The sequence below is a fragment of the Nuphar pumila genome, chromosome 7 (genome assembly GCF_984573655.1).
Source record: "Nuphar pumila chromosome 7, dmNupPumi1.hap1.1, whole genome shotgun sequence".
In the NCBI taxonomy this organism is placed as follows: domain Eukaryota; kingdom Viridiplantae; phylum Streptophyta; class Magnoliopsida; order Nymphaeales; family Nymphaeaceae; genus Nuphar; species Nuphar pumila.
Genome location: NC_143255.1, coordinates 33,651,319 through 33,673,535, shown reverse-complemented (window position 1 = coordinate 33,673,535; position 22,217 = coordinate 33,651,319). Strand labels below are relative to the sequence as shown.

At 36.0% G+C, this 22,217-nt stretch overlaps 1 protein-coding gene across 2 annotated transcripts; it reads left to right on the top strand.

The window, feature by feature from the left end:
- Positions 1–2,831: 2,831 nt before the first annotated feature.
- Positions 2,832–20,641, top strand: LOC149831839 (uncharacterized). 2 transcript variants are annotated; one of them, XM_090012252.1, is made up of 5 exons: positions 2,832–3,112; positions 4,995–7,020; positions 7,134–7,361; positions 13,956–14,090; positions 20,060–20,641. In XM_090012252.1, exons 2-3 carry the CDS (start codon positions 5,033–5,035, stop codon positions 7,309–7,311), a joined length of 2,166 nt encoding a protein of 721 aa, XP_089868378.1. In that variant the 5' UTR covers positions 2,832–3,112; positions 4,995–5,032; the 3' UTR covers positions 7,312–7,361; positions 13,956–14,090; positions 20,060–20,641. The 2 variants fall into 2 exon arrangements, with proteins under 2 accessions (XP_089868378.1, XP_089868377.1); XM_090012251.1 differs by having other exon boundaries at positions 20,001–20,641.
- The last annotated feature ends 1,576 nt before the right edge of the window (positions 20,642–22,217 follow it).

Genomic DNA, 22,217 nt, shown 5'->3' with positions numbered 1-22,217 from the left:
TTTCTTTTATTTTGATTTGATCAATTCAATTGCTGTAATTTTATGTTCTTGATTAGTTCTTATTCAATTCCTCTAATCGAAAATCACAAAAATTCTAATAGAAGAAGCTTGATCAACATTCTTGAAATTGGCACAAGTCCAATTCCAATCGGCCGATTGGATCTTCTAGTTAGATTCAATTTCAGTATTATTTTCATTTTCATTTTCTTTTAGATCAGATTAAATTGGATCAAATCAATTGATCTGTGCTTGATTTGATCTTTTCTTTTCAATTTTAGCAAAAACACAAAAAGAGAATGATGATCCATGCTCAATTGGTGTAAATCCAATTGTAGATGTGATCAATCCATTCAAAATAGTTTAGATCTAATTTCGGTATTGTAATTTTTGTTTCTTGATTTTAATTCCGTAATTAGTTAGTTTAGAATTTAGATTTCCTTCTTTGAAATTCGATTCATTCATTCTTTGATCCAATCAATTGGATCAAAGAGTGAAAATCGACAATTCAAGAATTTTGTTTTTCTAATTTTTTATTTGATTTTGATTTTAGTGTAAATCAAATTTATGGAATCCAAATCAAGATCCGTAAATTGGATCTATTCCTTACTTGAATCTATTTTATTTCTGCAAAAATGTAGCAAGATCAGATTCCATTTCATAGCCTGTTACAAAAATTTTCAGCTACATATCCAAAAATCTCAAAAATTATGTTCTATAGTTTCCTGTTATTTTTCTGTATTTTGTTTTCAATTATCTGAATATTCTGAACTCTGAATTCAAATCCGTAAAGTGGATTGAATTTCTGGATGAATCTAGTTTCAATATAGAAATTTTCATTTATTTCCAATTCAGTTTGTTATAGTAAAACAATAAGATATAAGAAGTTGTCAGATAATTGCTAGTAGATTTTTTGTTTTTCCTAGTTACTGTTTATTTAGTTGTAGCTGGAGTTTCACACAAATTTTTTTAATTCCATAAGTTAAATTCACTTTCTACACGTGTTAGAATCATTTCTGTAAATTTTTAGAAGGATCTGAATTTGATTGATATCCTGTTCTGCTAAATTACAGAAACTTGTTTTGATAGAAAATTCTAGAATGTGAATGGCAGAATTGTAATTTTGTGTGCTAGCCCCATTAGTATAGAATTTTGTATTTTCGTGTTTTTCTTTTAGTGTTTAATAGGTGGAGGCCATTTGCTGAGTGGAGTGTGTGATTTGAAAAGAATTTGGATCTTCATTGAGGGATCAAAAGGCGAAAGCTCTATTATTCTATTTTTCTATTTTTTTTTCAATTTCTAGTTAATCAGGGCCTTTTGGCCACATTCAAGAATTGTAATTAATTTTATTTCAGTTTGATTGCGTTGTAATAAGCTCTTAAACATTTGATTGTTGAATTTTAATTACTTTTAATTTTTTTAAGGCAATAAGCATAGCATTGATTGAAATACAAAGTTTATCAAAGACCGTTCCTTGAGTTTGACCCTCTTCTTATACTAGTGAGAGTTGAGTTTTATAATTTGGTGACTAACTTTCACAAATAATTTTTTATCAAAATACATCTTTAAAGTATATTCATAAAAATACCACCATTATACTTTAAATCGTGACATGATAATAAACCTATATGGTTGATAATGCCGTGACTAAATATATATCATATGTAAAAATAATCATGGTTCATATGTTGATAAAAATATTAAATGACTATGTAAAATATCACCCATAACATATATAAAAAATATCATACTCGAAAAATGAAAAAAAATACACATGGTTGTGTGAGAAATAACCCATAACATATGTGAAAACCTTATACTTGAAATTGCATGATGAAAAAATTCATATGATTATGTAAGAAATAACACATAACATGTGAGGAAAATATCATACCTAGATATTAATATAATCCAAAAAATTATGCAAGTTTATTTGGTGTATGTTTTATCATAAAGTGCTATATATATGATATAATATGGGCATTCTTCCAATATGACTAAATTAGAGATGTTGGATCAAGAAACTAAATCTAGATTCAGTGTAACCATAGGGTCTCACTTATGAAACCCCAAAAGATCACAAACATTGTGGTGAAGGCCATATCTCATAAGATAACCAATACAATTGGGAATGCAAGAGTCACAATTTTAATGGTGGGCTAGTTATGATTGAGAAACAGCTGCCCAAAGGAGAATAATTATACCCAGCCCATGACTTTGCAGGATTATTATTGATGAGTATCAAGGAAATCCGGACTAAAGCATGTCATTTACCAAATTCTTATTCTCCTCTATTGACTTGGAGCTTCCATCTCTGGGCACACCCCCGAGTCCACAAAACCCAACAAAATATCTATCAAATTCATATACTTCTCAAGTTCAATTGCATAAAATCAAATTCACATCTACATTGGATTATAATCAGATATGGTTTTGAGCCTTTTTGCATACCAAATGCATCAAAACCTAACCACCACAGCGGTTTACTCATGTGGTCAGCGGGGTCCTATGTCAAGTTGAAAGCCGTTGTGTCCTCAAATGGAAATTTTAGCTGGTAGTAAGGTGGGCCTATTAAGTGACCCTGTTCTCGTTAGGGTTTACCTTCGTCATAACAAAAAAACGCAACTAAAAGTGATAGAATTTCGTATTATATGCGATAAAATCCGATCCATTGGCTTGGAGTCCATCCCCAAGGTCAACCTCCCTAGGAGGTCATTTCTAGCAAATAGACGGGATAAAACGGTCAATTCAGCGTCGAGGAGGTGCTGCCCTTTTTTAGTGATGAATGTACTCCCGGTCACTATTCGAACCCGTGACCTCTCTCTCTCTCGCTCGTCGTCTTGCCCAGTGGAGAGAGCGAGCGTGCAGCAGAAATCAACCCTCCCGAGACTCGCACGTGCCCCATCGCACATGCCGGCCCCAAGCGAAGGAGACGACGCCTTTTAGCCTTCTCTCTCTCTCGGCGGAAAATCGTCCCGATCTTTTTCCATTTTCCGGAAGAAGTCAAGAAAAATTTTCTACATTTCTCTCTCTCTCTCTCTCTCTCGATCTTCGGCAAGGGGAGAAAATCCGGGATTTCCATCGAAGGGAAATCCCTCTTTCCCGTTTTTTTAGGGTGAGAACTCAAAACCCTCCCTTTCCGCGATTTTCCGTGGATTTCTGGAGTTAGGGCTTCAGTTTCTCTCTTTTCTGTTTGTTTGACTTCATGTGTGATTCTCTCTCTCTCTCTCTCTCTTGGTTTGTTTGGAGTAACATGCGCTGAATAAGCGGGGTTACTGGAATCTAACTTTCTCGTTTCCTTCTTTTTCGTGTTTGTTTCAAACGCAGGAAATGAGATCCGAAGTTCGGGTTTCTCGTTTCCAGAACTTTCCGTGGATTTCTGGAAATAGGGATTCGGTTTCCCCTCTTATTTCGTTTGATTTTATGCGCGATCTGTTTCTTGTTTTTTGGATGACTGAGTTTCTCGAATCGTGCTACTTCCCTTGCTTCCGCTTTTGTTGTTTCTTCCAAAGGGGGGAAAAAGACGTTTTTGAGAATAGAGGATCCGGTTTCTGTTTTTCTGCATCTTGAAGTATGCTGCTAAGGAAGCATTTCCCGGAGGAAGGAATCGATGGAAAAGCCGATGCGATCTAGAGGCCGGCCACGTTCCACATGAGTTCTGTTGTAGGGCTTCTTAAAAGAAGCCTATTGTTGTAAAAATGAGCTGATTTTCATTCTCTTTCATCTGCATTTTGACCACCAATGAGATTTATCTCATTGCGTTTGATAAAGCTATGCGGTTCTTAATCTTTGCGCTGTTTTGTTTCTTTGCTCGTTTGCTCCCTCCCGATCTCATCGATGGGAAGTTGCTTCTCAATCCTTGAACCCAAATGGTATGCTTAGAAGTCGTTACACAAGTATTTCGGGTATTTTCGGGCGCATCTCTTTGTTTTGGGTTATGATGTAGGTGAATAGGTTCTCAGTTGATGTGGGATGTCTGCTTTTATGAGTTTATGTTGCTTGAGTGCAATTGCGGTTAGAGCAAACTGTGTTATGCTAGTGCATGTTCATCTATTTTTTATAGGATCCGTTCATACATAATTTGTTCGCAGCCTTGTTCACTACGTGCTTGGTCCAGAATCCTTCTTACATCACCTCATGTTTAATATGCGGTCTTTTCCCTTCCATTATAAAGTTATTTTTTCACGTTTTCCACTTTTTCTTCTTTTGGGAGTTTGCCTTATTTCCTGCACTGGCAAATATAGATGTTAAAACCTATTATCTTGGGGGTTTTCCTGAACTTATGTATTTCTTTTCTTCTTTGATGACGTTTTTGATTATATGTTTTGATTTATATTTATATTTTTTATTTTTCTTTGGCAGTAGACTTTGTGTTTTTTGTCTGTAAAATCCATTCCCTGTGATTGAGTTGCTTTACTACTTGTATTTTAGTCTCCTAGAGTTGGTGACGGAAACTTTACACCCTTTTGATATTTTTGTATTCTTTATTGGTTATGGCATAAATCCTTTTAACATGTGGATATTACTTCTTGCAAAATTACGACATGGGACTAACAAGTCTCTATTTGTGATAGATTATCTTGCTAAGCAAATTCGTGTTGGCATTGTAATATCTTTAAAAAATAAGAACGGGCTTTTTATTCTCCATATTTTTGTTGTTAACCTTCATGCTATGTCAAGATTTGCAACTTTGAATCCTGTTCAGAATATCATCAGTCTATGTTTGAATATACTAAATCCATTTCATTGTTGATTTGAACTCCTGATTTCTAGTTTCTATTTCTTTACTTTTGATGTTTTAAATGGAAGATGGTTAAAACTATTTGATCACAGGAAAGCAACAGAAACAACCCTTTTTTCGACACCTAATATGAGGAATGTATCTATTCATATTTGAACCTTGTAATGATCTATGAAATCAAAGGGGGATTGGTTATCATTTATTTTTTGATATACTTAACTTTGAATTGCTTACATATCTTTTGGTTCTTTGATAGGTGTGACTGTGAATTGCAAAATTCTTTAACAAGGAATTATGTCAAGCAAAGGAAAAATACAAGTGGCTTCAAGCTGTAGTACTAGTGGGAATGTGCATGAGTTTAACAACCAAGAAGGCCCACTTTGGAGGCATGTGAGGAAGTTGGATCTGCCTACAAGTGGAAAAAGAGGTGGGGGGAATAGGCCATGGGTGTGTAATTTTTGTGGGACTCAATATATTGGGACCTATTACAGAGTCAAAGGCCATTTGCTTAAGACTGAAGGGACTGGGATTTCAGCCTGCAAGAAAGTTGATCCAGATATGTTGAAGGTTCTACAGAAACTACAAGATGATTATGAAAACAAGAAGAAAAGTGCTACATCAAGTATCATTTTCTCCTTTTCTAATGATGATTCTTCAAACAAGAAAAGGAAAGGAGATGTAGTTGCACAGGGGGTGGTTAAAACTACTTCACGAGAAGAGATTGATAGGAAGATCGGGAGACTTTTCTTCTCAGCATCATTGCCATTTAATTTAGCACGTAATCCATATTGGAAAGATTTGATAACTTCTTTGGCAAATAGCAACTTGCAAGGATATGTCCCTCCAAGTTCCGAGAAACTTCGAACAACAATTCTTAAGGAAGAAAGAAACTATGTTGATAAGTTATTAGAATATAAAAAGTTTTCTTGGGAGGAAAATGGAGTATCCATTGTTTGTGATGGATGGATAGACAATCAACATCGCTCTTTGATAAATTTCTTTGCAGTATCGATTAAAGGGCCAATTTTTTTAAAAGTGGTTGATGCATCTGGGGAATACAGAAATGCTACATACATAAAGAACTTATTTTCTGAGATTGTAAAAGAAGTTGGGCCTAAAAAGGTTGTGCAGTTGATCACGGATGATGAGATGGTTTACAAAACAGCTGGCTTATCATTGGAAGAAGAGTTTCCTTATATATACTGGACACCATGTGTAGCATACACATTAAGGTGGGTAGTGAAAACCATATGCAATCTACCGAATAAAGAGCAAAATGCAAAAGCTAATGAGTTGTGTGCTTGGATTGATGATCTAGAAAAGGATGCCCAATTGTTGATAAATTTTGTGCTCAATCACCAGCATGCACTTTCACTTTACAACAAATATTCCAATTTAAAAATGTTAAAGATAGGTGAGACTAGATTAACTTCATTGATAGTGATGATCACGCACATTAAGCTGGTTCGAGATTCTCTCATTCGAATGGTCTCAGATGTTGATTGGAGTTTTTACCGATCAGAAGATCTAGAAAAAGCCCAAATGCTTAAAAAATGTGTTCTTGATGATATGTGGTGGGATAAAATTGACTACTTTTTAGAGTTCACAGGACCAATATGGGAGATGTTAAGGATGGTTGACATGGATGAGCCAGTGTTGCATAGAGTCTATGAGATGTGGGATAATATGATCGAAAAGATTCAAGGGATAATTTTTAAGCATGAGAAAAAGGATCCTTTAGTTGATTCCTCAGATTTCTTTGATTATATACAATCCATCTTGGTTGATGCGTGGAAGAAGACTAACACTTCATTGCACTGCGTTGCTCATTCCTTGAATCCCATGTACTATGGAAAGAAATGGCTATCTAATAGAGCCGGTCGTGTTCCTCCACATCAAAATTCAGAATTATCAAAGCATAGATCAGAATATTTAAGCAGAGTTTATTCAGATCTTGAGCAATTTCATCAAGTTCAGGAAGAATTTGCGCAGTTTGTTACTGGGGTTGGACTTTGTGGTGGTTTAGAAGCGATAAAGGCTAGAGATGATGTTGAACCCATGACATGGTGGGTATTACATGGTGCAAGTATGCCCCTACTTCAGCGTCTTGCATTGAGACTTTTAGCACAGCCTGTCACGTTATCATCTCGCGAGAGAAACTGGAGTAAGCATTCACAAATCCAAACCATTAGGAGAAACAAACTCTCGACTAGCCGTGCAGAAGATCTAGTGTACGTGCGTCACAACCTTCGTTTAATTTCAAAAGGAGATGAGAAATGCAGGTAATACACAATTACTTTTAAGTAGTTTGATTGTATTAGTTTTCTATTTTATTACAAAAATGAATTAAATATTGATAGGCTCTTTCTTTTTGCTAATTATTGTCTTATTGCAGAGAAGGACCATCAAAGTTTTGGGATGTAGATATAGAGGAGTTTGATTTAGAGGGAGAGCATGAGTTGAACGTCTTGAACATGAATGTAGATGAGTCAATAGTTCCGTCATTGTTGCAGGTGGATTACAATGGAGAAAATGGTGGTAAAACCGAAGAGATTGAAGCGACAACCTTTTGATGCGGTATTCAAGTCAATGAGAACATGTTCTTTTTGTATCATTTTTTGAGGTGGGTGCTGAATTTTATTTTTCAATCTATTTTTCTTTTTGACGATGCATCATATAATCTATCCTTTTTTAATTTATTTATTTATATTATTCTCATAGGATAATTGACGTTGAATCTATGTACATTACTTCGTGGGGATACAAGTTGCTATTGTTATAGTTTTATCATTATGATGCATATGACAATTCTCATTGTTGACATTCAGTTGATCATGTCATTACTCGTTAGTCATCACTTATCTTTTTGAATTTGGTGGTCATGTTTCTGTTTGTGATTTCGTTTATCTCCTAAGGTTGGCCTTTTTAGACATCTTAATTTATTATTACCACAACTGTGTTCTTGCTAAACTCTTCATCTCATAATGTATATTGGTGCTTTAAGAATTGTTTTTTATGTACGCACTAATGTGTGCATGTACACACCTTTACAACACTCTAACTGTTGCCGTAGTGGAAACCCTTGTGGCTTGCACCCTTGATGCCATGGAATGAAATTCAACTTATCTCCCATTTACTTAAAATATAACAATCTTTTGTGTTAAAAATGGTGTGATTGTGCTTGGCAAGCCAAGCAAGAGCCTGATCAAGCCAAATGAACAAGCTTGAGTGAGCTTGGCCAGGTTTGATTATTGAGAGACTAACTAATTGAGCTTAAACAGCTTAGGCTGTGGTTCGGATTGGCTCAGCTTGTGGCAGTCCTAATCTTCAGCATATTCAAGGTTCCTTTATCAGATATTGTCAAAATATTCATTTTTTTTTCATGTAGTATATAGAAGTTGACAATGACTGGACTGCTTTCAATATTTTAACATGGCAGGCGAATCACTACATCTGTTATATATGCAGTGGGTCAGTTCTTATGTGGAGAGCGTTACCAGTAAATATGACAATTCTGGTGTTAAAATATCCATTCTGTAGAATTCGTCCATCAGTACAGATGCTCCATCCCTGAAGAGCATCTCTCCATGTTCCGTAGATTCCCATCCAAAGATTTCTATTGGAGTGCCAACTGCTAGGATTCAAAAGTCATGGGAAAGGAACATAGCAAAATTTGTTGTAAATACTTCCAGTGTTGGAAGTGGCCATGTATCTAGAACTGAGATAAGATTGTGTTCTTGTTTGCTTATTCCACCTTCCACGGGTAGAAAGCCTCATGCCATTTTCAAGGTTGTGGGAGATGCCTTCCTTGGGTGATTCCTGAAGTTACATATTGGTAAGACTCCACCATATTTTTTCCATGGTTAACCAAAACAGCTTAGGCAACCCATCCGTCTCTATGTATTTGGTATGATTTTGCATTATGTAAAGATTAAATTGATCTATCGGCAATGAGAGGCTTTCTTTTAGTTGCTTCGCCCTATAATGGGACATATTGTCATGAACAGGCTGCCATGGATATGTTATATTCCACCAGTTTACCTTATGCTAATCTATTGCCCTTTGATGTGCTTGAGTTTTAGCTTTATTTGTTGGCTACAAGTACATTGCCTTACTCTTTCATATTTGCATGCGTGTATCCACGTTTGCATATGTCCTGCATGAGCGTGAATGTGCAGGGACACATATTTGTGCTTTGGGGATGTGAATGAGTGTAACTTCCTGCCCAAAATACTTTTACCTTTCAAGGACTCTATTGTGTCTACTTTCCTTCTTCACATTGAAATACTCCTTTTGCGTTATGTTCAAACTTCAAAATATCGCGTTCCTTTTACACTTGTCAATCTTTTATCCTTTTATCTTTACGGTAATATGATGAGAATAAATATTTCTAGTCAGCAAGTGATATATATATATATAGTTATATATTGGAAAAGTGGTACGGAATGTTGGGCTGCCAAGAGACATCATATTCAAAAAATGAGTGTAGCTGAGATGCGTATGCTTAGATGGATGTGTGGTAATACAATAAAAGATAAGATTCGAAACGAGGAGATACGTAAGAAGGTAGGCGTTGCATCCATTGAAAATAAGATGAGAGAGAATCATTTACGGTGGTTTGAACATATTCGGCGAAGGCCTAATGATGCTCCAGTTAGAAAGATGGAGAAATGGGAAAATATATTAGTTAAAAGAGGTCGGGGTAGGCCTAAGAAGATTTGGATGGAGATGATAGGAAAGGATATGAATGATTTGAACCTCACCGGGGACATGGCATTGGATAGAAATGATCGGAGGAGAAGGATTCATGTGGAAGACCCATAATGATTTTCTTTTTTGGTTCATATCGCCGACCCCAATTGTTTTGGGATGAAGGCATAGTTGTTGTTGTTGTTGTTGTTGATTGGAAAAGTGGTAGCTGCCTATCACTCTTCTGGCCTACCACCAGCCTACCCCGAGCGAACATGCGTTTTCAGGTTGTTTTTCGCAAATCTGACCCTGCAGATGTGTTCTACATAGTTGATTTGCTAGGAAACAACACTTGGATCATGTTTTTTGGATAAAAAACATGACTTTTAAGCCTTGAATTTTATGAAAATCTTAAACCGTTGATTTTTAAACCTTATAAACACCTGCCTGCATGTCGGAATCGGACGATCCAAGAGTCGATTCTTATAAAATCAAGCATGTAGAACACATTCATATGGTCAGATATAAGGAAAACCCCTTCAAAAGCCCGGTAGGCTGGCAGTAGGCCAGAAAAGTGGTAGGCATATATATATATATATAAAATTTGGCAGCTGATGAAGCATAATGTTGGTTTGCTGCCTAAGAATTTGGCTATTTTTTTTCTTGGATCGGGCTCGTCTGTGGTTGGGTTGAAACCCTTCTGCACTGGTGGCTTAATGAAGCATCACAACCTGAGTTATTGATCAGAGGATGGACTCCTTTCTTATCTTTTTGGGGCTCAGATCCTTACCTGTCCATGTTTACTGTTGAGCTGGGTTGGGCCAGGCCAGTCTAGCCTTAAGAATCATTGTGTTGTGTTCCTGGCCTGCCTGGCTCTGTAGTCTGATTGTATACTGGACTGATTGCTTTGGTCTAACTAGGCTTGGATTCTAAGACCTCACCTAAAGCCAGACTGTGCTGGACGAGGAAGCAAACCAACTAGGCTTGGATTCTAAGACCTCACCTAAACCCAGACTGTGCTGTACGAGGAAGCAAACCAAAACCTGCATGTTGTTGGATTCTGGAATTACCTCCATAAAATATAAGAAAAGCTGGAGATTTAACTAGATTGTGAGTTGCTAGTTAGCTGGCTTGATATCCACTTCTGGTAATAATGAATATCCCTCTCCTAGTTGACCCTCCATTATGCTTAGCGAAAAAAGTCACTTGATTTATATATCACCATTTCATATTTTTGCTTATTTGTTAAATATGATTTTCCTTTCCTGTTATTGTTGTTTGATTTTGATTTGGGTCAACAGAGCACTCCTTCGGTTGCTTTAGAGTTGTATTTGTGACTATATGTCAGAGGTTTGACTTCCCTGCATTGTCTTTAGTATTTCAGAAAGCTTTATCGGCCATGAACATATGTAATGGCTTTGCCGAGAAAGTAGCTATATGCAAAATTATATATGAAAGCAGATTGCAGATTGTAAAGTTTTGCTTAGAAAAAATTGAGGCTATCATGGAGTTGTGACAGGGTTTTGATCTCTGTTTTGTTTGGTTCATGCTGTAGTATCTTATCACAATCCAGCATCAAATGCCATCCATATCTCGAGCAGGTCATCTAGGAGAACGTGATGGTTGGTGACTCCCTATATGCATGAACCAGAATCAGGACTTTCTTGTCTTCCAATTATGCTTCTGAGAAAATACCATTTCAGCACATGAGGTTAACTTTGAGATGCAAAATTTATGGGTTTGGGTTGGAAATCCAACTGAATAGAGGCCTGTGTAGAATGTAGTGTTTGATCTGTTCTCTGTGAGTGTTTATTTGGTCGGATCTGGCTATTCTGACTAACAACGTCTGGCATATGTATGAAATTTCTGTTTTATGCATCCAGGCTTCAGATATGACAGGGTTGAGGGGCTAATCGAATTGTAATTTGGCTCATGTGGTTGGATATTGATATTATATATAGATTGGAGTTGAAGCTGACCCCTGCCATCCCTATTGATTTGGCAGTCACATTAATAAACATCAATTATTTCTTGAGTATTTTCTCTTTTTCTGAAATAATCACATTATTAAATGTGTGTGTTTTCTTTTTTTCATAAATCTGTTATTTTTCATAAATCTGTTATTTGGAGATATCTGGTCATGTGCGGGTGAACTTTTCATGTCAATGAAGATCTGTGCATGTTAACTACTGTGTTCTATAGGTATCCATCCAAGGGAAAAGATGGAAGCATAGGCTTGCATGAGCTTCTTGTCACATATCTGTACAGTCTATTCATATATATTCTGTTAAGCTTGTCAGTTTATTTGTTCTTAACCTCACAACGTCCCAATGTGGACCTATCTATTTTCAGAGGACTAAATCCTAGTGTCGATGCTACAGATCTAGATCAGTAAAATTCTTTACAAGAGACAGAGCCTTCTATACTGAGCACAGTAAATGGCAGATTTGGATTTCCTGCATGAGAAAATCCTATTGAGAACCAATGAGTTCTGACTTGTTTGGTCTTAGTCTTAACTGAGCTGAGTCAACTGTGACTTGATTGGGTTTTGTTTTGCATTCTAAAGTGGTAGAAATAAATTATATAGATAGAAATAACCATATGCGATGACAAATTTCTATGACATCAAGATGATACTCGTATAGGAAAGTGATGTAACTGGTGTTTATGAATAAAAAATTATGTAATAGAAAATAGATCCCTCATGTATATAATTTTCATAAGAAAAGTTTTATGATGTTCATGAGTTGCTAAACTAGTATATCAAGGACCACAATCAATATTTATAATTTTCAAAAGAAAAAGTGCTGTTATGTTCATTAGTTACTAAACTAGTATATCAACCATCACAGCCAATTAGTTAGTACTATATATAAACTCTGGAATCAATTGTCATGAAATGAGAACTTAGTTGTGAATAAATTAATTAAGATTTTTTATTTTAAAAACTATGTCAAAATAGAAAATGTGGACAAGCTAGAATTCTGCGTCCTCATGAAAGTAAACGTGAGAATGGGTTCATGTACAAATAAAACATAATGAGTGATTCTATCATCATAATCTATACACTGAGCTGCGTGTGTATAGTTAAAACTTGAAAACTGAAAATGTGAGCGTAAATACATGGTTACTTACTGGCTTAATCAACTTGGCTAATTTAGAAGGGGTTGACTTGATTAACTCAAACAAGTCTCTAGGTCAACTTTTTATGTTTTTAAACTATGGAGAAAATTGATAAGGATATTTTTAGACCTGTCCAGCATATGCCTGACTTGAATCTGAAGTCTAGATATCTTATACACCAGTCAACCTTGCATGTCTGGATGAGCTTAGATGCTAGGCTTCAGCTTTCTGAGCTGTTAGTAGGCATAGTTCCACCTAGACATCATCTGCTGCTGGAAAGAGAGTCTAATGCATATTATCAAGCATATGGTTATTTGAATATTAATAGTTTTAGGCATAACACCACTTTCATAAATTGAGTCACAAGGATGACCACCCATTCTTTTTTCTTCTCTATTTTATTGAGGTTAAGGATCCTTTTTCAGAATATTATCATAAATTCAAGGTTAAATTGCTAAATTATGAAACATTCAATGAATGAAGCCGCCCTCAAAGCTTGAGGACAACTATGTAAATTAGCATTAACAGCTAGCAAGTAAACTAACAATTAATATAAAATTAGAGTCAGACTTATACCTTGAAAAGTTTTGCTAAGCTTATAGTGTTTGGGAATATTCTAAATTTATTTTGAAGCAGGAAAATATTAATTTACTATAAATAACTTCTTCAGAAAGGAAAGGTTTGTTTCAAAACCATATCAAATATGGGCATCAGAGGATTTGTTTAAATTAGTATAACGCTATGCGATTGATCTACCATGCCCAATTTCCTGAAGTTCTAAGCATCTTTATTTTTCAAATAAATTGGCACTTTAAGTTTGCTCCTTTCTTTGTGCATTTGCATTCCATGGTCGCTCACTTGGCACCTATTGTTCATTTACTTTGTGTGATTCTTTTGAAGCTGTACTTAATTTCCTTCATGTAATTTTTCTGGGTATCACAATCTGTTGATGATGTCTATCATTAAGCTGTGGATATTTGTTTTGTGCTTAAGACCCAAACTACACATCTGGGTGGAAAGAGGGCAAAACTTGTGTCTTTTAGATGTTTCCCTAATTGGCTCCTTTGACTGTGCTGTAACATGTGCGAGCTTGAACCATACATGACTGGAAAAAAATGGAGGTTTTAACCTTTTTATGACAACAAATCTGAAACAATGATAAGGTGGTAAATGCATGCGATATTTTGAGGATTGTTGACATTGAACATTTATGACATATAGCACCATCTCCATCCTTTATTTTTTTCCGTATGTCTGTGTTTTTGCAACACCTTATGTAGAAGATGTGTGAAGGCTCTATTTCAACAAACTTTGTTGATATTTCATCTCGTTTGTGGTTTGGAGTTGTGTGCAAGTCTTATGTTTTATTGGTAAACTAACCCTATATTATCTGAATGATATGCAGCTTAAGTTCAACTCTGATTCTGTTGATGGATTGACCTTATAGACAAATCTTGACTTCTTGAGGCTGATGTGAACAGCATAAGGGGGGAGGTTGGAGTATATAATATTGAGTGGAACCATGACGCCATGTGTCCAGGTGATTAAGTTTGTGCATTTTATTGTTTTAACTTTAAGGTAATAAATATCACCTTTTATCCTTGGTTCATAATCAACTCCAACCAATAATACATCTAATCAGAGGAAGTAGGTGATTTTCAGCAATTTCTAAAATGTGGGAAAACAAGGTTTGTAGTTTGAAGAAAAGGAAAACTACTAATGCATATGTTCTGGTCAAGCTATTGTGTATAACAGAGGGTTTGTTGGATTTCACTGTATGAGCTATGTGGGCTGTTATTGGGTAATAATTCTTGTTTCTTCTATACTGCCTTATTAAGCTATTGCAACCAGTAAAATTTGGGAGATTAGTAATACATCTTTTTTGTAGGCTTCACAGACTTCAAGGAGCTTTACAATTGATAAAATATCCTTATAGAAATGTATCTCTTCCTTTGGAACCATCTTTTATTTTTCTGAGAAGTTTATCCTAGTTATAGAAGTGTTACAATTTTGACAAAATTCTTGATTGCAAAAAATAAAATGAATGAAAATGAACATGGAAAAATATTTGTATATTGACATTGTTCTTGGCGTTCATAAATTCAAGTTTGGGCATCTTCCTTATTGTTAGCTTCAGCTGATGGTTTACTAGTGGTAGCAATTTTAACTTGAATTGCATTGCGTTCGGAATATTTTGGAGTTCAACTGGATTATGTTCATGTCAAATATATTATTTCATGGGTTTGGACGAGCATGCAACCCTAACTGTGATTTGTTTTAAAAGCCTCAGAATAGCTTCTGGTTGGTTTAAGATCATTGTTCAATTTAATATAAGGTGGTTTTAAAAAGGCAGTTAAGAAAAGTAAAAGCTGAAGAGTAAACGAAAACAGAACTTAAAGTTTAAGTATTATTTGACTGGAGCTGAGATAGTTAAAGGAGTAATAGCGGTGTTCTCCTGCCTCTTTAGGATCTCATGGCATCTTATACACTTGTTCTAAATCTTGTGACAAATGTTTCAGTATTTCATTTGTAACATCCACAGGAAGGAGTTCAGCAGGTTGCCATGCCTCTAGATTTTGAAATAGCTTCAAGTAACTCGAAAATTTCACCATAGGGATGTGATCTAGATGCCTGTTTTTATAAAAACAGACTCTTGGATCATCCAATTACGATGTATAAGAAGGATCTTTTAAGGGTTGAAAATCATTGGCTTAGAATTTTCATAAATATTCAAGCATAAAAAATCGCATTTCTTGATCCTATTACGATGATCCAACAGTTGATTCCTAGCAAATGGACCATGTCGAATGCATCTGCAGGGTTAGATTTGCAAAAAAACCTATGAAAATCTCGATTCATACCAGCAAACATATTTGGTTTGTAAACATATTCCAGTTTCCCATTATATGATACCTTTAAACAATAAGAAATGTGCAAGAGTGGACAATGTTACACACACACACACACACACACACACACACACACACGTGTGTGTTAACAAAACAAACATATCAAAACACACATTTAACATATAACTAATTACGTATTGCTAATGATTTCATATTAATGTAGGTATGAATATAATAATTATAACATAATAAAGCTTCATATAAGATACATAAAAGTAATGCAAATTAGGCTGATAAGCTATTTCTCCTATGTTCAAGAATCCAGCAATTTGAAGTTTTGAGCAAATGTTGCTATATTATGAAACAAAGAACAAACATCTGCAATTAAGAGAGAACACAACAGTCCAACATGCATATAGAAAAACATATCAAACTAGATATGCTAATTAAAAAAAAACAGAAGTTTTTTTGCAATCAAAACAATAAGACTAAAGTCAAAAGTCTTGTGCATTTATATTCTATACACTGTAAATTTGTGCATTTATTTGAGATGAACAAGAAAAAAATAGTGGCTTGTGGGTGCACTAGACCAAATCACACTACAAATGGTGAATAACTAGTGTTCTTATATATGAGGAATTGGATTCCTCAACTTGGGAATTATAATTCCAATGAACATAAAAACTCAACCATGGGAATCAAGATTCCCATGTATGGGAATCGAGATTCTCTTGTTGGGAAATCATGATTCTCATGCATAGGAAGCGCGATTCCACACCGCTTATGGTTCCCGCTTCCTGGGGATCACGATTCCCACCATATAGTAGTGCTTCCGGTAACTATGGTTTGTGCTCTTGAAAATCCAGGGACTTGCTTGTTCTGTGTCTGTTTGACTTGATATTTGGTTTACCTCTTTGCAACTTTCTTTGGTCAAGTGAAAACTGTTTTGCTAACCATCTTTCAGATGTTATCTTTTCCATCTTTGATTGCTTTGTATTTTTGAGAAATGATTTTTAGTGCAATAACTCAACAACTAATGTTGTCTGTGAACACAAGGGTTTCCAAGATCCTTAGCTATTAAGGTTAAAAGAGAGTGTTATAGAAATCTAAGTAAGAGTCGTGATAATAAGAATTTAGAGAAGTATATGATAGCAAAGAAGGAAGCTAAAAAAGTAGTTCAAAACGCGAGGGATAAAGTATATAAGGAGGTTTATGACAAGTTGGATACCAAAGAGGGCGAAAAGGATATTTATAGGCTTGCAAAGATGAGAGATAGGAAATCGAGGGATCTGAGTATGATTAGATGTATCAAAGATGAAACACAAAGGGTTTTAGTCAAAGATGAGGAGATTAAGGAGAGATGAAAAGATTATTTTGATAAGCTATTTAATGGAAGTCATGCTCAGGATCTTGGAGACTTGTCCATTCCTTTTCATGAGATGAATCGTGACTTCATGCGCAAGATTCAAAAGAAAGAAATTGCAGAGGCTTTGAAGAAAATGAAATTAAGAAGGGCAGTTGGCCGAGATGGTATACCTATCGAGGCATGAAAATGCTTGGGAGAGAAAGATTTAGAATGGATGACAAATCTTTTTAACAAGATTTGGCGGACAAATAAGATGCCTAATGAGTGGAGGAAGAGTACTTTAGTGCCTTTATATAAGAATAAGGGTGATATACAAGATTGCACAAACTATCGTGGTATAAAACTCATGAGTCATACTATGAAACTTTGGAAGAGGGTGATTGTGTCTAGGTTGAGGAAGGTTGTCATGATATCGGAGAATCAATTTGGTTTTATGCCTGAAAGATCAACTATGAAAGCTATACATCTTCGTAGACAACTTATTGAGAGAAATAAAGAAAGGAACAAAGATTTGCATATGGTTTTTATTGATTTGGAGAAGGCATACGTTAGAGTACCTAGGGACGTTCTCTGGTGGACAATGATGAAGAAAGGTGTTTCTCTCAAGTACATTAGTATAATTAAGAATATGTATGAAGGAGTAGTAACCAATGTCTGCACTCGTGGAGGGGTGACAACCAATTTTCCTATAACGGTTGGGTTACATCAAGGATCTGCTTTAAGCCTTTTCCTATTTGCTATAGTGATGGATGAACTTACGTGATCAATTCAAGAAAATGTGCCGTGGTGTATGTTGTTTGCTGATGATATTGTTTTGATTGATGAGTCTAAAACTGAGGTTAATGCTAAGTTAGAATTATGGAGACAGACATCGGAATCTAGAGGTTTTAAGTTGAGTAAGAGTAAGACATAATATATGGAATGTCGATTTAGTAAGCAACGAAGTAGTGATGGGAGTGTAGTGAAGCTTGGTGAGCAAGAAATACCGGTGGATGATTGTTTCAAATATTTGGGATCTATCATTCAAAAGTATGGAGAAATTGATGGAGATGTAAATCATAGGATAAAGGTTGGGTGGATGAAATAGAAAAGTGCAACTGGAGTGTTGTGCGATCGTAGAATGCCATTGCGGTTGAAGGGAAAGTTTTATAAGACGACTATTAGGCCCGCTTTACTATATGGTACGGAATGTTGGGCTGCCAAGAGACATCATATTCAAAAAATGAGAGTAGCTGAGATGCGTATGCTTAGATGGATGTGTGGAAATACAATAAAAGATAAGATTCAGAACGAGGAGATACGTAAGAAGGTAGGTGTTGCACCCATTGAAAATAAGATGAGAGAGAATCGTTTACGGTGGTTTGGACATATTCGGCGAAGGCCTAATGCTGCTCCAGTTAGAAGGATGGAGAAATGGAAAAATATATTAGTTAAAAGAGGTCGGGGTAGGCCTAGGAAGACTTGGATGGAGATGATAGGAAAGGATATGAATGTTTTGAACCTCACCGAGGACATGGCATTGGATAGAAATGATTGGAGGAGAAGGATTCATGTGAAAGACCCAAAATGATTTTCTTTGTTGGTTCATATCGCCGACCCCAATTGTTTTGGGATGAAGGCGTAGTTGTTGTTGTATATTCTTGGAACATGCTAGAGATCTTCAAGAGATTGTGTTGTCCTTTTTTCCCCCCATTTCTAATATCAACATTGAAAGAAGCTCATCTTAGATCATGTATGGTCTCCTGGTGCAAAGAGGTTTGACCTGTTTGACTTCCATTGGATTCTTCTCCAAGACTTGTATCATTTGATGACGTTGCCGTGTGAATCACTAGAAACGTGTAAAGTATGTGGCTAACCTAATAACAAAAGTTTCAATGCTCAATCATTTAGGTTATTATTGAATCAATTGAGGAATTGTCATTCAAGTCGATATTTGAAGGTTCATAATTGTTACTCACTTGCCTTTGTATTGATCCATTGGGAATTGACAACCCCCATCTTACAAACTATGGCGTAAACCCTATGCCACAATGGATTTAGACCTCAGAAGAAAAGGCACACATTTTTCACATGTGGATCGAATTGGATTGTTGCAAGAACGAGTAACTCGTGCCTTGGAATAGGCTATTTGTTACTGAGCCATCTTATTAGGAACTCTGAAGCTCTTGTTCTCAACCCATTACCAATATGAGCTTGAAGTGTCATTCATAACTGGTAACTTCTTTGCAGTGATTCCAATACATCATTTCATAGGGAATCTCAAGGTGTTGGTGGTGGGGTTGGTATTTCTTCTTTATCTATTCTTATATTTAGATTGTGTATTAATATTTCCATCATTTCACCAATTTTTACTAAAACAAGCTAATGAATCTCCTTTTTTGCATTGGACTTCCCAATCAAATGGACGGTATCAGGAACATTTGAAGTCTCGTCTTGAGCAACATTTTTGGGTTAAGAACCCGTACCACTCTAACTAGTCATAAATAACTTGTATTTGTACATGGAATCAATCTCTAACTAAAATCAATATGTACAATGATCTGGTAGATGGGACACTCCTGCCCTTATTTGTCATTTACCAATGGTAATTAATATCGTTGAAGCAATCAGTACAATTTTTTTTCTTCTGATATTGTCATCCTTGGGATGTCAAATGGCAAATTGGTGAGCTGAATGCCTCAGCACATACACGTGTGCAGGGATTGCTAGAATTGTATCAGTGGTTTCATGGACTAAATGTAATATACAGTATGAGGATTTTACCTTTCAAAGTTCATCGTCATATATTTATATTAATTTTCATGGTACATGCTCTATTATTAGCAACCGTTGTTGAAGTGACATGGATGGGTGTGCTTATCAAGACTTTGTTGTATAGGATTCTTCTATGAGCTGTTCATTGCTGAACAGAAGATGGTCTAAAAACTTGAATATGTTTATTCTATTTTGTCAGTGTAACTTAATACTTACTAGAATTAGCAAAATAACTGTGATAGGTCCAACATATGGCAGGGAACGATCTCTGAGTCTAGCATGCTATTTGTAATTCTAATGCAACTCACGGATGGTGGGCATGTGCACGTGTGTGCATGCGTGTATCCGTTTTTGCAAAATTAAAGCTTCAAGGTGTAATGGGTCAAGTGTGATGGGTGAACTGGTAAAAATTGCACTGTCTTAATCCATGAGTCTAGGCTTCAGATCCTAACTGTTGACATCCTCTTGTTTTGCCCACCAGGAGAAGAGTTTAATGTTGGATTAATTTGTTTGGCGCTAAATCTGCTGGCTCACTGTTAGGTTCATTCTGGAATCACAACTTGGGAAAAGATGGGTTCAGAAACAGTTGTGTTGGAGTTTTTGAAACGTGAGTATGGGCACCACCAAAACTCAAAGCTTACAAGCGTGAAGCTGTTCAAGCTACTGTGTCAAAGTACTATGAAACTCGTTGGAATGGAGATAACTACGATACCTCTTTCTGTTGCAGTCACTATATAAAGAGGGCCTACATGTGGTGTTGGAAAATTATGAAGGGTCAACTTTGAGGTCAACTCCTTTCACCAAGCTGTCGGAGCCAGAATCCCATTGAAATGGTTCTATCGGCCTCCAACGCAAACCTTGTGCAGTAAGCCCAGAAAGCCCCTAACCAGTTTCTCCTTCAAGGCCCTCTTGATGCTGGCCTGGATCATCTACTGGACTTCTGATGGATGAGTCACCCCCTACCGTGCGCTTCCTAGTGATGGAAAATGGTCATGTAACTTTGTATTCTTCAGTGCCAAGGCAACTTGTGCACATCTTTGTAACGTTCTATTGAACACAAGTTTGTTGTAACATATGATGGTTGTTTGCTTTTGCAATTGCTAATTTCATGTGCCCCTTTCCTTGTAGTAGTAGCATTTCGTGGTTATTTGCATTTATAGTTGCCCAAGTTACATTTGCTATTTTCTGTGTGCTATTGTTTCCTCCCTTGTGTTTGATTGTTCCCCAAAGTGTGAATTTGCAGTATTTTGTTCGGGCAAATGCCTGAAGTTGGTTCTTCATGGCCGATGCCGGTTGAAGATGGTTTCCCAGCACCAACACTGGGCTCGTGTTGGTTTCTGTTTGATCATCTTACCCCCTCCCTGTTTGGATCACTTTATATATATATTTTTAAAAGTCAAGCTGTGGTTAGGCAGCCCCCATGCGTGGATCACTTTATAAATTGCTTCTTGCCTTTTTACTTTTATTTTTATTTTTTTAATGATTTTTTATAAATTTCACCTTTAAAAAAATAAAGGGAGACATGTTTTTTTGAAAGACTAGATGGGGTTAGTCTGACCCCTACCAGTTATACAATGATACCATTGGGATTTGAAATTGCGTCCCAACACGAGGTGACGTACCAGTCACCTCTATCACCTACCACCATAGTTGGCACTGATCGGATCCTTACTGGGTCACAGGGTTAATGGGTTGACTTAGTGACTCGGATGAGTTAGAACTCTATTTTATAATATAAACACATGAATAAGACATGGAAATATCTAAACTTCAAGCTAATATATCAATAGCTAAGTTACAAAAATATATATGATTATTAATTTTTTTCATTGAACAATATTAGATTTTTCATAACAAATGACTTTATATAAAAGTCATGCATTAAAATAATAAATTACATGATAAAAAAATTTATTTAATGGATTGAATCGACAGTCCTGAATCTTGACTCAATTGAAGTCCGATCCTGGTCGACTTAGGCTATTCCCAAGTCGACTTGCTGGGTTTGCCAACTATGCCTACCACCATCACCATTGCCATTATCTTTATCTGCGATCACTTTCACCGCCACCACCATTACCATAATTGCGACAACACTATTACTACCATGGCCACCATCTACTGTCACCATCGTTACCATTACCCACTAAATATTGTTTTGTAATTTATTAAACAGTTGGTGAACAAAAAATTTACAAAATCAAAAGCAAGACTTTTTTTTTTTATAAAATGTGCTTAAATTTATATATGTAAATAATAAATAAAAGTACAGCCAAACAGGGCATTCGTGTTTTCTCGTTGATATAACAAGCATAGTTCACAATGTGCTCGCAACTGATCCGCTCTCCCATATCTCACGCCCAACCAAACGTAGTTTCTTTTGGTTTCTAAAGTTGGGTCTCTCAATGAGCGGTTCTTACTATAGAGAGAGAGATGTGGGTGTAGAAAACTCATTTATTGGAAATAGTAAGAACCGCTCATTGAGAGGAGATCTCTTTGGTCTGTTTGACAGTTGGAACTAATTGAAATACCCTTCAGGTATATACCAAAACAAACCAACAGAGAGCTTCGCCAAGCAAATAATATGCTCTTTGCAAATGGCTAATCGTGTTTTCGCAGGAGTCTAAATCTCTCTCTCTCTCTCTCTCTCCATCTTTTCCCTTATTTCTCATGCTAGAAAACCAACAAAAACCGTCAG

What these genes read in the sequence shown, in the direction of transcription:
- LOC149831839 (XM_090012252.1), top strand. Translation starts at nt 5,033, where the DNA reads ATGTCAAGCAAAGGAAAAATACAAGTGGCTTCAAGCTGTAGTACTAGT. An exon ending in AAAGGAGATGAGAAATGCAG is followed by an intron (nt 7,021 to 7,133) that starts GTAATACACAAT and finishes GTCTTATTGCAG; the next exon opens with AGAAGGACCATCAAAGTTTT.